The sequence below is a fragment of the Schistosoma mansoni genome, chromosome W (assembly GCF_000237925.1).
Source record: "Schistosoma mansoni strain Puerto Rico chromosome W, complete genome".
NCBI classification, from domain to species: domain Eukaryota; kingdom Metazoa; phylum Platyhelminthes; class Trematoda; order Strigeidida; family Schistosomatidae; genus Schistosoma; species Schistosoma mansoni.
This window is the reverse complement of record NC_031502.1, coordinates 54,286,315-54,309,456: the sequence shown is the minus strand read 5'-3', so window position 1 is coordinate 54,309,456 and position 23,142 is coordinate 54,286,315. Positions and strand designations below refer to the sequence as shown.

The 23,142-nt window shown below is 37.1% G+C and overlaps 1 protein-coding gene across 1 annotated transcript in view; it reads left to right on the top strand.

Annotated features, from left to right (window-relative positions):
- The window catches only part of Smp_073450 (hypothetical protein), a gene marked incomplete at both ends in the record, with an annotated part of 41,874 nt that extends 19,784 nt beyond the window's left edge, over positions 1 to 22,090 (top strand). Inside the window, 3 exons of the mRNA XM_018790174.1 lie at positions 2,087 to 2,225; positions 7,114 to 7,324; positions 12,208 to 22,090. Of these exons, the coding sequence (XP_018655544.1) occupies positions 2,087 to 2,225; positions 7,114 to 7,324; positions 12,208 to 22,090 (10,233 nt within the window). The remainder of the gene's footprint in view (positions 1 to 2,086; positions 2,226 to 7,113; positions 7,325 to 12,207) is intronic.
- Between the last annotated feature and the right edge of the window lie 1,052 nt (positions 22,091 to 23,142).

Genomic DNA, 23,142 nt, shown 5'->3' with positions numbered 1-23,142 from the left:
ACTGGCCGACATCCAACGGTGTTAATGTCTAACTTCAACCGATCCACGAAATTGAGCAACCATTCACCAATTGTCATCAGTGAGTTAGTATCTCACAACAGACCTGGTTGAACTCCACTGGTCACTACTTCTCGCAAGAACTCCAGGAAATATCTCTTGAAGTCAGTTACTAGTGAGCATATGACATATTTATAATCACTATATACGTTATATGTCAAATTTAGAGATCTAAGTTCACATTTATTATGGTGAAACAAAAAAGAACCAAGTACTGGATATAATTAAAAAAAATACTTGATGTGCTCAAAATAACTGCACATTTGTAGTTCGTGGTGTTGATTATAAATGGAGGATAGAGGAGACATTGGGAATGGACAGAAACTTTTTAAAAATTGTATAAGAGTATCATTTACTGCATACCTATGAAGTATTAGCATATAAAATAAATGGACTATCGTTAAATCTTAAATGTTTTAAATTTCAAAATATGTTAGTAACAGTAAATCATCAGTCGTAAGCAACATAAAACCTCTCACATATGTGCATAGGTCCTTCATTTCATACGGCATAATATTTTAATAATTCATCTTCTGGCTCATCTAATTCTAAACACTGATGTTTATTTTAAGCTTCAAACATGATCGTCCTAGTATCATGTTAAATTTCATTTCATTCAAATAAATGATACAGTCTGCTTATATATGTAGATATCTTGTTAGACAGTTCCATTGATCATTAAACAATCTATTGACTTGTTGTATTTTTTAGACTTCGTGAAAAATGTATTGAATCATGGGATTTACTTGTGGAAAGATCACGTGAACGACTAAGATCCTATTACAGTTGTTTATTAAATCAAATGGCAGAAAATGGAGTACGTTTTATCCTTTAGTTTACTCCTTTTTTATCGTTTAGTTGTTTTGCGAACATTTCAGTTAATTTTCATTTATATCGGACTAAATAAAGATTTGATTAGACTTGAAAATGTAAACTATTGAATGCTCAGTTAGAGTAAAGTATGTGTTAAACGTTCTTCAAATGAAAGGAGGGTCCTGAGTATGAATTATTAAAACATCTAATATAAGGAGGAAACAGGTATCTATTTCACGCTTTGATTTCAACGAGTCCCAATGACGAAAACCAACTTTATTCTGGCTTAGCAACAAAACTAATCAGCATTCAAAGTTCCTTTAATAAATTAATCTTATTTTTCACAAATATACGACCATTTTCTTTTTAATTTAGAATTCGTTATTTGAGTGATAGAAAAGCATTTCATCAGGAGCAGAACAAAATAACTCCTAATAAAGGATTTTAAAGTGACGATTTGTAAAAGTTGAGAGGTTTACTGTTTAATTCTTTCTTTCCAAAAACAACTGAGGGAAATAATGAACTTTCATTGAAGACAAAGAAATATACATATTCATGCTTTAACAGATGGGTTATGATGTGTGGTGTCCGGAATCTGATACAGATACACAGTGTGTTACGTGCTAATCCCCCCCCTCAACTGACTACTTGAGCGAGAAAGTGTATCGGGCTACCGAATAAAATGCACAAATACTCATTCATTTATATACCACTCTAATCCTTAGGAAATTGATCCATTTCTTAGTCAATGAAGTGTACTTATCCTTTAGGCCACTCTTGATTAACATAGATTGATCTTCTCATTAGGCTTCCGATTGGCTTTCCAGTTCAAAATGTTTTCAGATTTACCATAAAAGTCAGCATTAATACAGTCATCTGCCAGTTCACATGCAATATCAGCTTTTGTGCTTATTAAATGAAACTACTTACAAGTAGTATATAATCGTAATAGTGTTTCAGGATTACGCGCTAAATATTTAAAGTGAAAGGTATTAAGGTTCGAGTTTCAGAGTAAACATCAACACATTGAAATACAAATGCATTCAGTAGATGAGTCTCAGAGTAGGACAAAATGTATATCCTATATTCTATTGCTTGTCACTATCCATCTTTGCATATACAATAATGATTGTTTGTGTAAAACTATGGACAAATTGATGATTCTTATTCGTATTTATGTTTTCTTCCTTTTTTAAAAAAAACAAACTCTATACAGGATATTCAATATCAGCATAAAATAGCTATGGATAATTTTCTAGAAGATTTAAGAGGTCTTCTCTTACCCAATGATACAAGAGCAACTGAATTAAGCCAAGCTATATATGCATTTACAGATAGATTGAAAATGACAGATAGTAAGTAATATATTTACATTATAATTAACTTATTATACTATATTTTTCTCGAATAAAAGATAACATTCATTGTTTTAATTAAATAAAGTTTTGAATAAGTTTTGGAATTTCAATAGTTGTGATTATGAGTCAATTGAAGCTAGACCACCATGGAAAACCTGGGAGCACTGGACGGCCAGCTCGTCCGGTTGTGGGACTTCTCAGCAGTGCGCATCCACGATCCCGCCTCGCGAGATTCGAACCCAGGACCTATCAGCCTCGCGCGCGAGCGTCTAACCCCTAGACCACTGAGTCGGCATCCAAAGGTGCTAGTGTCTAACCTTAACTAATCCACGAAATTGAGCGACACATCCACTATTGTCTTCAGTGAGTTCCTATCTCACAATAGATCTGGTTGAACTCCACTGGTTACTGCTTCTCACTAAAATTCCAGGAAATATCTCTTGAAGTCAGTCATTAGTGAGCATATGTTGATTAATATCTCGACTATTAAAATTACTATAATATCCATAAAACCCCTTCTGATATTAAGTTTTGGAATGCTAACAGAATAATAAGAATAGTACATACAATGTAATTTAATAATATTCATCATAGAAACGGAACATTGAATACTACTTATTAACCAAAATATTATAATTGACAAGATCTTATATAAATAACATTAATTACTAGTCTTAAGTTAATACTTGTCAATAGAAGTATCAAAAGAGTGAAATTATGTTCAATCACTTTGTATGTCAATAAATGTATCTGAGTTAGTGCATTATAACTAATAGTTTATCATATTGAAGTGAATAATAATGTAACACATTCTTATCATTGTTCTGTCAAAATGATAATGTAATTAGGTTGAAATGGTTAATCGTAAACTTTTTGAATGACATAATGGTCTTTATTGTTTGTTGAAGTGTAACTTAACAAGAGATGAAACAGTGATATTATTAGAGAACAGATTCAAACTCAGTTTCACCAATTTTGATTTGAGCAACTAAATGGTATCAATAGCTTGAGCACAAACAATACGGTTTAAAGTTGAATACGTAAACTTATAACTCGTAGATATATTACATAAAAGCTAACAAGGAAAAAACATTCTATCAGCACTAACAAGGATTTGACATGCATGACATTGATCACCACCCAGTGATCAATCAATTGTGATTACATCTCAGTCCTACAGGAGGTCGGTCGTGGCCGGAATAGCTCAGTGGTAACGTCTCTGACTGTGAAGCTGAGTGATGAGGGATTACAGGTACACCTTGCTGACGAGTGCCAAGTGGCACGAAACCCGGGTCCAGGGTTTCCTGGTGACCACCTCCAACCACCATCTTATCTCAAGGAAAAAACACTGTTAAAATATATCTATTGAATTGAAAATGAATGGATACTAATTGGTTACTTTGTGATCACCATTCTTCTTACTTTTAGCTGATAAACAAGCCTAAGCTTGGAGTATGAAGTTGTGGGTACCACAAGTTGGAGTCCCACTGAGAAGAATATCAGATAGGTTACCATTGAAATTCAGAAAAGGTAGGATAGTTGCTTCATCCTAGTTACCGCCGAGTACTTATGACTTTATACATGATCAGAGTTATGAGCTACAGGCTACGCTGAAAACTCAATGATAGAAAATTAGTTAGTTAACTCAACGGAAGAAAGACAATATCCAACTGACTTCACAAGAACAAAAGGTTTTAAAGAAACGCAGAACTAGAGAAGATATTGTTATAGTCCCAGCGGACAAAGGACATACTACAGTAATTATGGACAAAGAAGAATATATCACGGAAGCCGAGGAACTACTTGAGGATAAAAGTGTATGCAAACCAATGGACACAAATTCAGTCAAAAGGTTAGACAACCAAAACTCAAGGACTTTAAACAAGCTTGTCAAAGCAGGACAAATATCAAAGCAATATCAATGCAGAATGAAATCCAATGGGAAAGTACTCCCTCGATTCTATGGTAGGCCGAAAATACACAAACCAAGAGGGCGAGAACACACTGTAACATACACTTGCGGTGCAGAAAAATGAAGAGAAATATCTTAAAACTACCTTTCAAAAGAACGGCTACCCAATCAACTTCATCAAAAATATCAACAAAATGCATCAGCAGAAACACAATCAAATACAGGAACCAACAAATGGACTATCAAACCATATGTAAAACGTATTTCAGAAATTATGACGAGATTATCGAAGCCTCTTGGAATGGGTGTAGCAGACAAACCAACAAAATCACTTCAATCAATCCTATGTTAACCAAAGGAGGAAATGACAAAAGAAGGAAAACCGAACATCTATAAAAAATCATTCGAACTGCGAAAAACACTACATTGAACAAAGTGTACCCCCATTCCACCTTCACCTGCACAAACATCAATTAGCGGTCAAACGACACGACATATCCTCGCTTGTATCGATATATGTGAACAACTTTGGACACACGTTCGACTGGAAAAACGTTGAGATCTCGGATAGAGGGAATTCTAAAATCACCAGAGAATTTTTAGAAGCTTGGCACTCAGGTCGATCAGTAATCAACAAACACTAGAATCGATCCAACCTACCAACCAGTCAGAAAAATCATGGACAAATATAGGACCAAGAATCAAATTAATGGGAGATACAACCAAAATAAAGAAGTAAACAGTGACACGTTAAAGGTCAACAATAACCAATCAAGATCGAGGTCTACAGGAAAAGTTGTGAACCATATGTGGAAAAATTCGAACACTTTACTTCTACCTGAAGTTTGAGTTGATGATATCGTCCTGAAGAACGATGAGAGTTCCACTACCAAACTATCCAGCTCAGAGAACAAAACACCAAAATTAATTAGCATTCATGAATTTTTCAAATGTATTTATTTCACATGAATAGTACCCAGACTAAATCATTCTGTTAATAATAGGGCCTAATTGTGACAGTGCTCAAAGTTGTTTCATACCTTAAGTAGTTTTGGAGCCACAAGTTCAATGGTATGACTCATCATCCACTGTTAAGATTGCAGATCACAAACATTTGTAGGTTGTAGTAAGCCCACTCAACTATTTTATTGTTTGTCTACTCACTAGCATTTAATTCAACTATGTAAAATTATGTGCGAGTTTGATTGGGTGCATGTCTGCCCATCAACCTTATCTATTCTCTCATTGGTTGTTATATATATATTTTTATCAGAAGGGGGGTTTTGTGGAGATTTAGTATTTTCATAGTTGAAAGTGTGAGTCAGTTGAAGCTAGACCACCAGGGAAAACGTGGAAGCACATTTGCTGATGCATTTTATTGATATTTTTGATGAAGTTGATTGCGTAGCCGTTCTTTTGAAAGGTAGTCTTAAGTGCTTCCAGGTTTTTCCTGGTGGTCTAGATTCAATTGACTCACTCTTTCAACTATGAAAATATATATATTCAACACACACAGACATTCACTCGTTTGCCTGCTTCCTTGCTACCTTCGCGCTTGCGGGTTTTTATTAATCATTAACCATTTACTGTCTCTACAACTGATATTCTGGCTTTTGAATAATATCGAGTAAATTTATAATATTACTAGGAAATTCGGCTTGCGTAAATACTCAGTTAGCGGGATGCTATTTATTAGAGTCAGATATAGAGGAAATAGCCGCTGCAAGATAAACTAAGTCAGAAAATTCATTTGCTAACCCATTTTGTATAAATCAAGGTAATATATTGGTGGGATTAACAATAAGTGATCCATACTTACTATTCAATAAAATATGTTTAAAATATCAGGACAGATCTTTATTAAATTGCTGCATAGAAAAAAATTAAGTCATCTACAGGTAAGTGTATGTGACGAAGCCTCATAAAAATTAACAGACCGACATGTATAGTTGTGACAATATTGATTTGATTTCAAATACAACTGTTGATGTAGAGTTGGCTAAACTGAACTTTCACTAGACTAGAGGTTAAAATAGGGGTGTTGTCGATTGAGCCAGATGCATAAGATAACTACTCTATGTTTTAAGGACATTCCATTCCACCCCGTTGTTAAGACAATTTGGACCGTCTTCACAAGGTGGTTTGTGCTACCGGGTCTATCAAGCGTAAATAATAGTCACATGATCCACTCAATATTATAAGTAGTAGGGCTTTTCACTGCCGTTATATATATATATCGAATACTAAAGATAACTTGAGCGCAACATTCAGACCTACACTTTTTGAGATATTTGTAGTATTACGGTGGAAATTCGTCAAAATATTCGACTGTTTATATCTTTCACTGTCTTTTATATTATTGTTACCCATCAACAAATAAAATACAATGTTATATTTCGTAATTAGTAGTCATACTAACCTAATCTGAGCAAGGAATAAATCTCTTCATTTTATCAGGTCTAAATCATTCGTAATATACTCGAACCAATCAGGTGGCTTAGCTTATTTTAAGCTGTTTTCCGACCACTAGGCGTGAAGATTAAGTGGCATACGACATAAATTACAACAAATAAAACATGCTACTTACATTTCTAAGAGTATGGTAAATGATAAATATATATTTTTTTATATCTCAATGAGTAGAAAATTTTATTTCCGACGTTTCGTAGTTTAATATAAGGCACTTATTCAGAGTGATTCGGTTATTTATTGACTCTGAAGAAGTCACTTACGCCAAGTCACGAAACATCAAAAATACAATTTTCTACTCATTGGGATGTAACAAAACATGTACTTATCAATAACTTTCTATGCAATGCGTAGTTTATTTGAAACCATCAAATCCAACCTTGGCATGGATACCTACAGTATAGTGAATAGTTTACGTTATATTCAATAAATACTTTTCTATAGATCGTTTCTATTGATTAATTTTGATGAGATTGCTCATTAAAATGTTTTTTTCCTTATTAGTTAATCGACAACGCAGTCCACATGGTGGAGTATTTTTGAGAGAACAAGATATTGTTTGTATGCATAGTCCATTGTTAAGACTACGTGATCATGAACGTCAAATGGACCATTTACGTGCACAATCTGAACTGGCTGGAACTCATATGACAAATTATTTACGTGAAATTGATGCAGATCAAAAACGAGTTGATCAGGAATTATCGTTGATAGAGTTAGTTGATTTTCAATAACTGTTGGGATTATGTTTTTTTCTCAATCTTCTCGAAACTAAGACCACTGAGGTAGTTATCACTTATAAATTCGAATGATTATCGTGTCATATATCATGAATTGATTGAAGTTGGGACTACAGGACGCTGAATTTGAACTTGGTAGTCTAATGGGCTTGTAGTCTCCTCAAAATCAGGGTTATGTGTGCAAATCGATGAGCAGTTCCAAATTGAGTAAAGATAATTGTTCAGCGCTCTATGATTCTCACTTTATTCTGCAGATGATGGTATTCTGTGATGGAAGCTATCGAACATGTATATAAATTCAGACTTTACTAATAAAGTGCTCATATTTGATTGAGATTCAAGACACCCTTAGCTTTCATTAAAAAGTTTTTTCAAAGACACGATTGGACATAATTTGTAGCATATTTATCAGCTGAGCAAATCACATCATTGATTTCGTTTCGCCATGGAATCTAAAGCTTTTGGAGTCACTCATAGTTACAAAGTAGTAATTGAAAGTTTACAGCTTTCATCACTATATGAAGTCATCAATCAATGCCACCTGTTCCCTTATAGAATCGATTGATATGAAAACTTAAGATTTCTGGTATGAATTGCTTCCAATATGGAACAAGTGTTATGATTATGGATCCTCTAAAATAGGTTAACAAATGTGCAGTCTAATCATTACCCTACTAGGTTTTACATTCTAAAAAATTTCCATCACTATACAATTTGTTGTGGAATATTGGCTACTACCCTTATACTTCATATCATAATCGATTTGATAATCCTTATTACTATAGTTTTTAATGGTGCACGATCTCCAAAAGTCAGAATGAAGCTGTGGGAACAGTTTGTTCCAGACATAGCTCAAATCTAACGATCGGCAAGTACACGATGTTAGGAAGAGGGGAATTGATGAAATAACGAAGAAATTAACGTGATTTAACAAGCCAAAATATATAAGAATATACGGGTGATTCATCAAGAGCTTTAATCAACTAACATTTAAGCAGGCAAAAGAAATAAATGCTTAGCTTTTACTTAGGCTCATCAGTCGTATGTGTTTATACATGCATGAAGATATATATATATAAGGAATATAGGTGACTCAGACAAATCAAGAGCGGGAAAGCAGCAGGAAATAACTACAAGCTTGCTCCACGTTCTATTCAGGAAGATTTGGGAGGTAGGACAAGGGACGATGGATTGGAAAGAAGGATACCTCATCAAGATACCAAAGAAAGGAGACTTGAGCAAATATGAGAATTACAGAGGCATCACACTACTGTCAGTACCAGGAAAAGTTCTCAACAGAGTGTTGCTGAACCGGATGAAAAACTCAGTAGACGCCCAACTTCCAGATCAACAAACCGGATTCCGTAAGGATCGGTCGTGCACAGACCGAATTGCGACACTACGAATCATCGTTGAACAATCAATTGAATGGAACTCGTCACTATACATCAACTTATGAGAGAGCATTTGACAGTGTGGATAGGAGAACATTATGAAAACTTCTTCGATACTATAGAGTACCTGAGAAAATCGTCAACATCATATGGAGTTCATACGATAGACTACACTTCAGAGTCGTGCATGGAGGACAGCTGACAAATGCATTCCAAGTAAGGAGTGGAGTCAGGCAAGGCTGCCTACTCTACCCCTTTCTCTTTCTTCCGATGGTTGACTGGATTCTGAAGACCTCGATATCTGAGGGGAAGCACGGAATATAATGGACAGTGTTATAACTGTTTATGATTCCTCCTTATTACGACCTAGACATTCCTATTGCTTAGTATTCTTGGACACCAATGCACTCGATAAGTCCCCAAATCAGAACACAGTTGAACAGGGAATAAATATTCCGAATAACAAGGATAGATGGAAGTAAGAGGCTCAATAAGAAATACGTTAGTATATTTATAGTTTTTACATGAGAAGATTCTGGAGTCTTCTCCAAGCATCGACCAGCGCTGATTGGATGAGAATTAGCCAATCAGCGTGCAGCGACACAATCGTGCATGGAACATGCTGTAATCCAATCTATGTCCCACTAACAGACAGCTTGCATCCAACTAGACAATTTGAACTTTGAAGATGACCTAGCCCTTCTATCCCATAAACACACGCCAACAAATGCAGATGTAAACAACTAGTGTGGCAGCAGCTTCTGCATCAGTAGGCCTCAACTTACACAAGGGAAAAAGCAAGATCCTGAAATACAATGCGGAGAACACCAACCCAATCACACTTGATGGTGAAGCTCTGGAAGAGGTGGGATCCTTCACGTACCTGTGCAGCATCATTGATGAACAAGGAAGATCCGATGCAGACGTAAAGACTAGGATTGGCAAGGACAGGATTCCTACAATTGAACAACATATGGAACTCAAAACAACTGTCTATCAACCAATATCAAAGTCACAATATTCAATATGAATATCGAGACAGTCCTACTGTATGGAGCTGAAACTTGGAGAACTACTACAAACATCATCAAGAAGGTACAAGTATTTATAAACATTCGTCTACGCAAGATACTCAATGTCCGTTGACCGGATACCATCAGTAACAACCTACTGAAGGAGAGGACAAACCAGCTTCCAGCCCAAGATGAAATTAGTGAAAGACAATGGAGGTGGATAGGACATGTATTGAAGAAATCATCAAACTGAATCACTAGGCAAGCGCTGACTCGGAATCCTGAAGTGAAACGGAAAAGTGGAAGACCGAAGAACACTGTCAAAAATTGGTAGGAGACAAGAAAAGGATGAATAACAACTGGAAAGGATTGTCGAGGATAGAGTTGAATGGAGAGTGGACGGCCTATGCTCCTCCACGTGGGATGACAGGCGTAAGCAACATAGTAATTGCGGATCAAAATGGCACAGTCTATCTGCTTAATAGGTTAATTAAAGGGCTCAAAGAACTTAAATATATACAGGCTCATGTGCGGATGATAGTGATGTAAATTAATGATAACAATTGTATGTATTGTAGGTTTCTTTTTACAATGCCTAATCTACTACTGTCAGGCAGGCAAATAAAGTAATTGTAGTTGGCATGACAAGGTGAAGAAAATAAGTGCCAAATCTATCCCATCCTTTTGAAATAAAAAATCATGAGTTTTGGTAACGAGGTGTCCATAAAGACGTTTTTAATTTGCGCATAGACTAGAATAATTTCGATTGGTCACTCAGGGCCGTCAGTATAGTATAACCGTACTAAGTTATGAAAACACAGTAAATACAAGAATAAAACGACAAAGTATTCATTATTTCGTGGAAGTAAATTATATAGATAACCTTGAACCATTTTTAAGTCGAGGAAACAGCGTTTGGTTATGAAATGTTTTATGATATAGTATAGTAGTATAAGTGTAATTGATAAAGTTTTAACATGAATACCCAACCCTTATATATGAATTACTAGGCTTCATAGGGTAATGCTGTCAGCTGTGTGAAGATAACTATTCTCTATCAATGTTCAATAAAAATGCCATATCTAGCATTTCTGACTACTTTCCCGTTCATTTATTGTGTCAATACTTCATATAAAAGTGTAATTTTCATTAGAGACTTCATTCTGATAGTCTAAAACCTACTTACTTATATCGTTTGTGACGCGCTATTGTGGCGCAACCCAATTTGGTGGATGAAACAAGCAAATAACCTACAGATTAATGTTTGAAATCAAATCTGCAATGAAAATTATACTTTTACATGTATCATTCACTGACTAACTGAGTAGGAAAGACCTAGATATCAAACATATATTAAATGTTGAGATGTATTACAAATTCATGGACACGTATCCTATTCTCATCATCTGTAATGAAAGAATGAATTTCTCGTCGAAATCGGATTCTTTCTTTCCATATACTTTATTCGTGCTCATTATTTGTAACATACAGCTTCCTATTTTTCACTATTTTTTAATCTTTAACATAATCGTGTACCAACCAACTAACTTTAAGTTATGTAATATATGTCCATCTGTCTTACACAAATTTATACAATTTGTTTGGGTTGTAATCTGACTGAATTTTTGTGGGTCATCTTTTACCAGAGTATAAGTTAAACATTCTACTGCTCTTAATCAGAATTTTACAAACTAATAATTTGTTTATTTCATTATATATACTCTAATTCAAAGTAATAACCAATCTAAGTTAGATCAACATTGAAAACCTGGAAGCACTGGGCCAATGTTTTATCCTAGTATGAAAATCCTCAGCAGTGTGTATCTACGACCACACACACGGAAATTTAACCCCAGACCTTTGGTCTCACACACAAACGCCTAACATCTAGACCACTGAGTCTCAGTCTAACCGTGTGAATGTCTAAATCCAATAAATTTACGACATTGTGCGACCATTTTCCACTCTCTTCGATGGGCAACTGCCTCACACTCTACACGGATTGGCTCCACTGGTCACGGCTTCTCACAAGGACCCCAAAATTACCTCTCGGAGTTAGCCACTAGTGCGCACATGACAATTATCAGTATTACTTTCAAGTAAATCCTCATCAGACTTTAGTATGTGAAAATATTAAACTATTCAAGCCAGTTTATGAGTAACTGATATAAAAGAAATGTATTAGAAATTGATAGTGTCATTTTTCTTCAGTTCTCATCATAAAAGTGATGATGCTGGATCTATGTATTATAATGGGAAATATGTCAAAAGGCTGGAAAAAATAGAGATTCAAATAAAATTCGCTAAAACATTACTAAAGTTGTTGGATAAGAATTATCCAAATTATATTCCAAAAAAGGGTCAAAGAGAGATCATTCATAATTAAATACAATTTATTTCAAACTAATGTAATGGTTTATATTTTTATACTTTTCTTGTTTCCTTATTTAGTCAGTTACAACATGAGAGTCAGTCTCAGTTGGATCAATTGATAAATCGTGTGAAAAGATGGAGTAGCCGATATGAGCATGAACCGAATGTTGATTCTAGCATATCCAATTCTAGAATGAGTTCTAGTTTAAAATCTAGTACAATATCTGACAATTGGGCAGGTAATAATCAAATGTATCCAATAGATGCAAGATCACCTCAATCTATAGTTAGAGAAACATCGCGATTATCGTCTAGAACAAGATCAGAATCAATCCCACGTCCAGTACTTGATGCCATTACACAAATTGGTGTTACAACCAAAACAACAGGAACTCAAATTTCTCATGACGACGGTGATGGTGGTCGTAATGAAATAGATTTATCTATATCTAAAAGACACTTTATGCCAGCGACGATTCCTGAAAGAAAACAAGTAAGAAATGCAATAACTCAAATTGGAGTATCAAAAGTCGATGCAGGCACACAAGATGACTATCATGGATACAGTCCTAAGCGTTCAGTTAAAGAAGTATTATGTCAAATAGGTCAAATTACAGCAAATGCTTCATGTCAGACATTAGAACATTACAAACTACAACAAACACTTAAAAAACCCACTTTAGATGCTGTAGTTCAATCTGGTGTTATCACTAAGAATAATTCCACTCAGTCGGAATACATCACAGAAACCGTCGTGAAAATGGACATACCTGAATCACAAAAAGCTGCACGAAAATATAGCGTACTAGATGCCATCTGTCAAATAGGACAGGTTACACAAACAACTGGAACACAAACAGAAGTAAAGAATACTGAAAGAAATAAGAAAAATCTCGGTGTACAAGCAGAAATGAAAAAGGCATGGCAGCACACAGTAAACACAAATGAGGCCGCATGTCAAATAGGTAGGATAACAATTAACGCTAGCACAGAGATGTCACCAATGATGGTCAGTAAGGAAGAAGTGATAAAACAAGATATTAAAAAAAGTGATATAATATGTCAAATAGGCAAGGTTGAAATGACAAAATCAACACAAACTAACGCAACAGAAAAGTTAAAAACTACAACAATTAAACATTCAGCAAACCAATACGAAATCCAAAAAGCTTCAACCTCTAGTCAGGTAGATGTTTTAACGGAAAAGACATATAAACGTACGCTTAAATCTGTCAACGATGTTATATGTCAAGTCGGACAGGTAAACCATGAAGTATCCACACAGTCAGTTGAATACGTCACTACTAGACCGGCACACAAGGATACTGGCATTGATCCGATTCACGTGTGGGAAAAGAAAACGGCCAACGATGTCGTGACGCAAACAGGAATTGTTCACACATCGAAAGTAACACAGGCTGAACTGATACAAGAACAACCGGTATATGTGAAAGCAATAGAAACTCAGGATGTACCGATTACATCGTACAGAAACACTGTAGATGCCTACCAACAGGCTGACTTAATTAAGCATATGCTACGCAAACCATCATCTGATGTAGTATGTCAAGTAGGAAGTGTTATGGAATCCTCAGGGATCCAGATAGATGAACCCCATAAAACTTCAATGCTACTAGCGGGAACTCAAAGTGCCAAAACACCAACACACACCAAGGAGATTCAGACAGATATGGGATTCCGAATGGAACCGAAGTTTGTGTCGAAGGCTGTCAACGACGTTATATGTCAAGTCGGACAGGTAAACCATGAAGTATCCACACAGTCAGTTGAATACGTCACTACTAGACCGGCACACAAGGATACTGGCATTGATCCGATTCACGTGTGGGAAAAGAAAACGGCCAACGATGTCGTGACGCAAACAGGAATTGTTCACACATCGAAAGTAACACAGGCTGAACTGATACAAGAACAACCGGTATATGTGAAAGCAATAGAAACTCAGGATGTACCGATTACATCGTACAGAAACACTGTAGATGCCTACCAACAGGCTGACTTAATTAAGCATATGCTACGCAAACCATCATCTGATGTAGTATGTCAAGTAGGAAGTGTTATGGAATCCTCAGGGATCCAGATAGATGAACCCCATAAAACTTCAATGCTACTAGCGGGAACTCAAAGTGCCAAAACACCAACACACACCAAGGAGATTCAGACAGATATGGGATTCCGAATGGAACCGAAGTTTGTGTCGAAGGCTGTCAACGATGTTATATGTCAGGTCGGACAGGTAAACCATGAAGTATCCACACAAACAGGGATTCCTTCAACTATATCAGTGGGAGTAGATCCAAGACCAGAAGTTCCAGTAAGGCACCTGGGTTCATACCAAGTACCACCAAACATAGAGCAAGAAAGTAGACAAGTACAGGCAGATATCAAACAGACGTTGAAACATATAGATATGCAAACAGAAGCGATAACAAGAGAAACTTTAATATCAACGAACCTCGTGAAAGAGAAACAGGTAGAAATATTTGATGTAACAACTCAATTCGATATAGTAACTAAAGAAAAAGACGTTCAAACATTCGTAACATGCAGGTCAAAAGAAACACAAACAATAGAAAGTTCACCGGAATCTGAAGTAAAAATGAGGAGCCAACAAACATTCACTCGAATCAGAAGTAAGAATTATGACGTACAAACACAGTCAGGGACGATAAATATCTCCCAAGCATTCCAGACATTATTAGATTACAAGCCAACAACAGAAAAACGATCAACTGGAATGCAGCACGAAGTGGATAAAGGAGTGGTGGAAACTACCTATCATGAACCACAAACACAAGAAACACCAACACAAACTGAAAGAGCGAGAATAAAAGATCAACAAACATTTACGTCAATTGAATTGAAAACATTCGATGTTCAGACCCAGTTTGGAAGTATACTTAAGACACAGGCAGCACAAACGCCAGGTGAACAGAAGACCGTTGTCGAAGTGAGAGACATGACTATGCAACACCACAAAAGTCCAGAGCCAATTGTACACAAAAAGCTACAAGCAATAGTACAACCACCGACAATTAACACTGAGACTCAGACGATGGTAGAGAGACCACCACCGATTATCTTGCCACCAAAAGTATTCGACGTTCAAACACAATCAGGATCAGTCACGGTAAATTCAGAAACACAAACACCACAAGAACATAGGCCAGTGGTTGCGACTAAAGATGCGAGTGTGTATCATGAAACAAGACCTGTTCAATCCGTTCCCAAGAAGTTACAGGCTATAGTCGTCCGACCACTAGAGAACATGGCTACACAAACAGATTTCTTAGCACAGCCTGTTGTTATGCCTATGGTGCAAACGACACATCATGAACCACAAACACAAGAAACACCAACACAAACTGAAAGAGCGAGAATAAAAGATCAACAAACATTTACGTCAATTGAATTGAAAACATTCGATGTTCAGACCCAGTTTGGAAGTATACTTAAGACACAGGCAGCACAAACGCCAGGTGAACAGAAGACCGTTGTCGAAGTGAGAGACATGACTATGCAACACCACAAAAGTCCAGAGCCAATTGTACACAAAAAGCTACAAGCAATAGTACAACCACCGACAATTAACACTGAGACTCAGACGATGGTAGAGGGACCACCACCGGTTATCTTGCCACCAAAAGTATTCGACGTCCAAACACAATCAGGAACAGTCACGATAAATTCAGAAACACAAACACCACAAGAACATAGGCCAATAATCGAAGTGAAAGATTTGATTACACAACACGAGAAACGTCCAGAGCCAATTGTACACAAAAAACTACAAGCAATAGTACAACCACCGACAATTAACACTGAGACTCAGACGATGGTAGAGAGACCACCACCGATTATCTTGCCACCAAAAGTATTCGACGTCCAAACACAATCAGGATCAGTCACGATAAATTCAGAAACACAAACACCACAAGAACATAGGCCAATAATCGAAGTGAAAGATTTGATTACACAACACGAGAAACGTCCAGAGCCAATTGTACACAAAAAACTACAAGCAATAGTACAACCACCGACAATTAACACTGAGACTCAGACGATGGTAGAGAGACCAACACCGGTTATCTTGCCACCAAAAGTATTCGACGTCCAAACACAATCAGGATCAGTCACGATAAATTCAGAAACACAAACTCCACACGAACCGAAAATAATCCCAGCTATAAAGGATGCGAGTGTGATTCATGAACCACATCACGTACACACAGTCAACAAGAAACTTCAAGCTGTGGTATATCATCCATCTGACGATGTTTGTTTGCAAACCGATGAAGTAACAGTACAACCTGTCAAACCCGTTCCTCAGGCGTTCTCTCGAGCTCCGCAAGTCGAACATAAGCAAACACAAGCAGAATGGCTAAAGACTAAGACAAAAACATTTGATATACAAGCACAATCAGGTATAGTAGTCAAGACACAGTCCACACAAACTATTCTAGAAGAACGACCAATGTTCCATACTGCAGACGTCAGTGTGATTCACAGTGAAAAATCACCTTTGCTGGTGAATAAGAAACTTCAAGTAACCATAGGTCAATCAGTTGAGAACACGAGCACACAGACTGATCCGATGGCTCAAGTCCCTACTGTACTACCAAAAACCACGTTCGATGTTGTGACTCAATCTGGTACTGTCCACTGTGCACAGTCAGTTCAGACTATTCCAGAGGAACAACCAGTATTCCACACTGTCAATGTAGGACTTGATCATACTGAGAAATCACCTTCATTAGTAGGCAAGAAGCTTCAGGCGACAATGCGTCAATCAGTTGAGAACACGAGCACACAGACTGATCCGATGGCTCAAGTCCCTACTGTACTACCAAAAACCACATTCGATGTTGTGACTCAATCTGGTACTGTCCACTGTGCACAGTCAGTTCAGACTATTCCAGAGGAACAACCAGTATTCCACACTGTCAATGTAGGACTTGATCATACTGAGAAATCACCTTCATTAGTAGGCAAGAAGCTTCAGGCGACAATGCGTCAATCAGTTGAGAACACGAGCACACAGACTGATCCGATGGCTCAAGTCCCTACTGTACTACCAAAAACCACGTTCGATGTTGTGACTCAATCTGGTACTGTCCACTGTGCACAGTCAGTTCAGACTATTCCAGAGGAACGACCAGTATTCCACACTGTCAGTGTAGGAGTAGATCTTACTGGGAAATTACAGTCCGTATTATACGAGAATGTTCAGGCGACAATGCGTCAATCAGTTGAGAACACGAGCACACAGACTGATCCGATGGCTCAAGTCCCTACTGTACTACCAAAAACCACGTTCGATGTTGTGACTCAATCTGGTACTGTCCACTGTGCACAGTCAGTTCAGACTATTCCAGAGGAACAACCAGTATTCCACACTGTCAATGTAGGACTTGATCATACTGAGAAATCACCTTCATTAGTAGGCAAGAAGCTTCAGGCGACAATGCGTCAATCAGTTGAGAACACGAGCACACAGACTGATCCGATGGCTCAAGTCCCTACTGTACTACCAAAAACCACGTTCGATGTTGTGACTCAATCTGGTACTGTCCACTGTGCACAGTCAGTTCAGACTATTCCAGAGGAACGACCAGTATTCCACACTGTCAGTGTAGGACTTGATCATACTGAGAAATCACCTTCATTAGTAGGCAAGAAGCTTCAGGCGACAATGCGTCAATCAGTTGAGAACACGAGCACACAGACTGATCCGATGGCTCAAGTCCCTACTGTACTACCAAAAACCACATTCGATGTTGTGACTCAATCTGGTACTGTCCACTGTGCACAGTCAGTTCAGACTATTCCAGAGGAACGACCAGTATTTTGCACTGTTGATGTAAGCGTTGATCATGTTGATAATGCCCCTATTGTTCGATCAACAGTGTCATCGACAATGCATACTCTTCCAAATACATCACAATCAACACAAACCATTCCCACTAAACTGGCTGATACATTCTGTCAAACAACGTTATCTTCTATCACATACGATGTCCAAATTCAGTCTGGAGTAATACATTCAGTAGATGGAACACAAACTGTCGATTTAACTCCACCTATTGCGATGAAAGAAATGAGTGTCGTACATGAAAAGGAACCAACTATTTTGAAGGGGAAGAAACTTCAGGTTCGTTGTGATTCCACTGATTTGGGAATCCAAACAGATCAAATTACTCCAATTGTTCAGCCAACAATCTCATCGACAATGCATACTCTTCCAAATACATCACAATCAACACAAACCATTCCCACTAAACTGGCTGATACATTCTGTCAAACAACGTTATCTTCTATCACATACGATGTCCAAATTCAGTCTGGAGTAATACATTCAGTAGATGGAACACAAACTGTCGATTTAACTCCACCTATTGCGATGAAAGAAATGAGTGTCGTACATGAAAAGGAACCAACTATTTTGAAGGGGAAGAAACTTCAGGTTCGTTGTGATTCCACTGATTTGGGAGTCCAAACAGATCACACTATGTCTACTGTTCACTTGGACAGTAAATTAACTCAAACTGCTTTAGTTCATTATACGGATGTATCATGTCAGTATACTGAACTCACGAAGCCTTCATCAACTAGTCATGTAGTAACGTCCAGAGTTGTTAGCATTCAAACAGATGTGCCTTTTTCAACAAACATACGTGTGGATCAACGAAACAAGAAATTTCAAGTAAATCTAATATCTCCTTCATCACCGAAGACTCCAACAAATGTAGCTTCTATAGGAACACAAACCTCAGATTATAGATATCAGGATATAAGTATTGAACAGGTTGATAAAACAACAGTTTCATCAGTGGATGCATATATGGTTCATGATTCAGTGTCTAACGTGACAAGCACTTCACAAGCAATACCAAAAATAAAAATAGATCAAGAGTGCCAAGTAAAAATAACTCCTCAACAATATCAAAAGAAACTTCAGTGTGGTCCCTCATTTTCTACATTAAAAAATACATCTTCTCAAACTATACAGGATAGTTGTCTACGTGACCATCAGAGAACTTCTTTGTCGTCAAGTATTGGAGTTCAGGTGAGTAATGTACGACCAGTAGTTACAGTAGATACAGGGACTCAAGAAACAAGACCAAGTGAGACTTCTCCATCACCTTTACAAGTTAAGAACAAAAAACTACAGGTCTACCCATCTAAACTTGGTGAACAAGTAGAAGAAGAATTTATACATCCTCAAGAGACAATCTGCAAAGGAATGTCCACCTCATTAACTGAGATAACACAGACAGATGAGTGTTTATTAAAAAATACTGAATGTTTCAAGTGTATATCACGGGGAGGTGATAAGAAAACGATTGATAAAGACGTGCAATCGGAAGAAAAATCAATAAGAACAAAACAAACAGCGTCCAGTACAGTGAAATCAAACTACTTTACACGTATTCTCCAAATGGAAACTATTCCTGACAAGCCAAAAGCACCAGACACATCCGATGTGCTGAAACTATACAGAGAGTCCGGTTACAGAGCTAAGGGTGAATCAAGGGATGTTCAAACTGATGCGTTTTTGTTGGGAAGTATTCAATTACCTGAAAGTAAGGAAGTTGATGGCGTGGGAAAAATTTCGAAAAAAACCACAATTGTTCAATTGGAAAAGTTAACTACGGATAAGTGTGTAGATACTATGCCCTTTGAAAAAGGACTTATAGAATCTCAAACATCCTATCATGATATCCAGACATCTGAAAGGAGAAATGTAAGGTTACCAAAAGAAACACCATGGCCAGAAGCACAAGCAACAAATGTTCTACAAGATATTCAGTTTGAAATAAGACATCCTCAAATGATAGATTCAAGTGGGAGTTACTCACCTCAACAAAATTCAGTTTCAGTTAGTGCACGACCAACTACTCATATGCTTACTCATGCAGAATCAACAAGCAGAAATGGAAATGGAAAGGTCAAGACACCGTATCAATATTTAAAACCAGATGTTGTAAGTTGGGGAGTACAATTTGCACCAGTAACACTTACTGGAGTAACGCAAACCACTGAATCTTCGAAGCATAAGTTAGCTATCGATTCATCAGTAAACATAAGTGTACAAACTGATGCAGTTGAAGATGACTATTATATAAAAAGAGTTGTGACGACAATAGCTAGGAAAGGTCTGTCATCTTATTGTCGTCGAGGTCCAGTAGCCAAAAAAATTGTCGAACACACCGATCTATTGACATCAAGTTTACCTAGTAACCTAGATGAAGAGTTTGATGAAGAAACAACAATTGGACCAAGAACAACGAAGGTCACAACTATGCAAAAACGTGGAGATCGTCGAGTAGTACATGAAGAATTACTTACAGAGGACTATAGGGAAAGAGGAAGTTCACTTGACTCTCGTGTGGCCCACGGACAGTTTCCAAGAGAAACACACCCACAGGATATAGATTTGCATGAAATGCATGAACATGAGACAGACATATATACTGATGCTGAGATTTGTTTGCAGAATTTACTGAAAGTATGGGGAGAGCAATACTTGCTTTCTAGATTACGAACGATCGGTAGATACTCAGAGCTTTCAGTTAGTCTTGATCGAAGTATACATACAGCAGAAAAATCACGGCTGGTTGAAGCGAAGACACAGTTTACTTCAACGGGTAACTTAGTGAGTCAAATCAGAAATCTTGAGAATATAGGAACACAGACTAGTGATATTCTCCTTATCACTCGACCTCCACACAAAAATAAAAGGATACAACGTGGCCGTAGCTTCATTTCTGGAGGAACAAATCAGCCACCACCGACGCGTAGTGGCTCGGTAGTAAGTCCACTGTCGCCGACAACAGAAGAACTGACAAGTCATCATCGTCAACACGGGATAACAAGTATGCAGACACGTACTTCCCATCCATTTAATTTGGCCACTACCACATTTACAGAGACTACACAAGAGCAATCGACATTCAGTATTGAACATACAGTCCAGACTTATACATGTCCAACATGTGGGAGTCAAGCTAACATTCCAGTGACCGTTCATTCACAAATACAACCTCAAACACTACCAATAACGCAATTAAAAGACGCCCAATCACAAACTCGGTTTATGGGGCAGATGACAACTGATAATAACTGCACATATCTACCAACTTACCTAAGTGATGAAGAAGTAATTCGCATAAATCAGAGCCAGAAAATTGAAGACAGAGAATTTTCGATGGTGACATGGCATCCAGCAGAAATACGAGATACAGAACGCCGTAGGGATAGCGACACAAGTAACCAGATACGAGATGAAGTTTGGGTTGATAGTCCTGGGAAATTGCTGGAACTCAAAATAACTGGAGTAATAGTACCTGGAACAAGCGAAATCGTTAGCGCAAGTGAAGCATTTTACCGTGGTCTACTAAGAGTAGTATACTGGGATTATGAAAAACTTGGACCTAGACAATCATCAGTAGATTCAACAGTTTCCATACCACTCGCAGATGCAGTGATTTCTAAGGCAGTTCGGTTAGCTAGTGATAGAATATCGACAGAAACGCAGCCATCATTGGATGCCAAAATAGTTTGGAGGACACCAGAGATACAACGAAGTAGGTATCTAGTACATTCAATTAGACCTGATGCAGGTCAAAACAAGCATAACCCAATTAATCTGGACGTTGCATCTGCAATACGAGCTGGTCTAATTGACAAAGAAACCGGTCAAATGTTGTTTACACATTCTGTTTACGAGTCACCATTTAGTACTGATTCACCGATAAGTAAAAAAGGTGATAGTAGCTCTGACCAAACTGAACGATTGTCAGTCAGAGAAGCAATTGTACGTGGATTTTTAGTTGCGGAATTAATAGAACCAGAATCATCGTATATAACAAAGCAAAGTTTACCATTTATTGTTCCAAGTACAAGTTATTCACACTCTCCAACTGATGTTGACATTTGACCTGTTGTTTGATCATTATTATTATTATTGAAAATAAGCGAATACACATGAAGCATGTTTTGTAACCTCGAAAAACTGACCCCCGTCTGTGTATAAGTATGGTTCTCTTCCAAAAGAACAATAAAATTAAAAGCGTCGCATTATTTAATCAACACTCTACGTCGTATGTATGTGTAGCTAATTATTTCAAGCATCAACTTACTCTTTTTCTGTTTTACGTCGCTTTTTTCCTTTTTAAACAACAAAACAAAACGGAAACCATTACTTACCTAACCAAATATTTAATATAAACAATCATAAAAATAATAATTTCTGTTTTATTCTTTTTCAGTTGACATACTACTACTACTACTACTACTACTACTAATAATAATAATAATAATAATAATAATAATAATAATAATCAGTTTATAGAAAGTTGCATTAGTCTTTAGTGTACATTTAACCTTAAAGTCATTTCGTATCAGCATCCTACGAGGAAGATATTATATTCAAATTGCTTCTAAAATCTTTGCTATTCAAAGACCATACCTAATGATTAATATAGTACTAGGATATGTACTTCAAACATACGTAGAGTATAAAGTCATTACATGGTTTGTACCACGGATTGATTGTAGTTAGACAACCACAGAAAACTAGGAAGCACTGAGCAGCCGTTTCGTCCAAGTACAGGACTGCTCAGTAATGTATACCTACTAACCTATTAGGGGTTGAACTCAAGAGCTTCAAGCCTCACAGTAAGCGCTAAACTTCGGTCCACTGAGTGGCTATTTGACGGTTTTCATTTCGAACAACATATATAAACGAACAATATTGTTTTCGATTAGATCCTCATCAGGCTTTACTCTAATATACAGTAATATTTATATGCATGTACGAAATTATTAAACCAATCAAGGCAGTTTCGAACTTCAGTCAATTTTCCATATTAGGCGACTATCATCCAAAACCATTGGTGAGTAATTGCGTCGTTCCCAACACGGTTGAAATCCACTGGTAACAGCTTCGCAGTAGGGAGCATGAGTCCTAATCTCGACCCCTGGTGACGT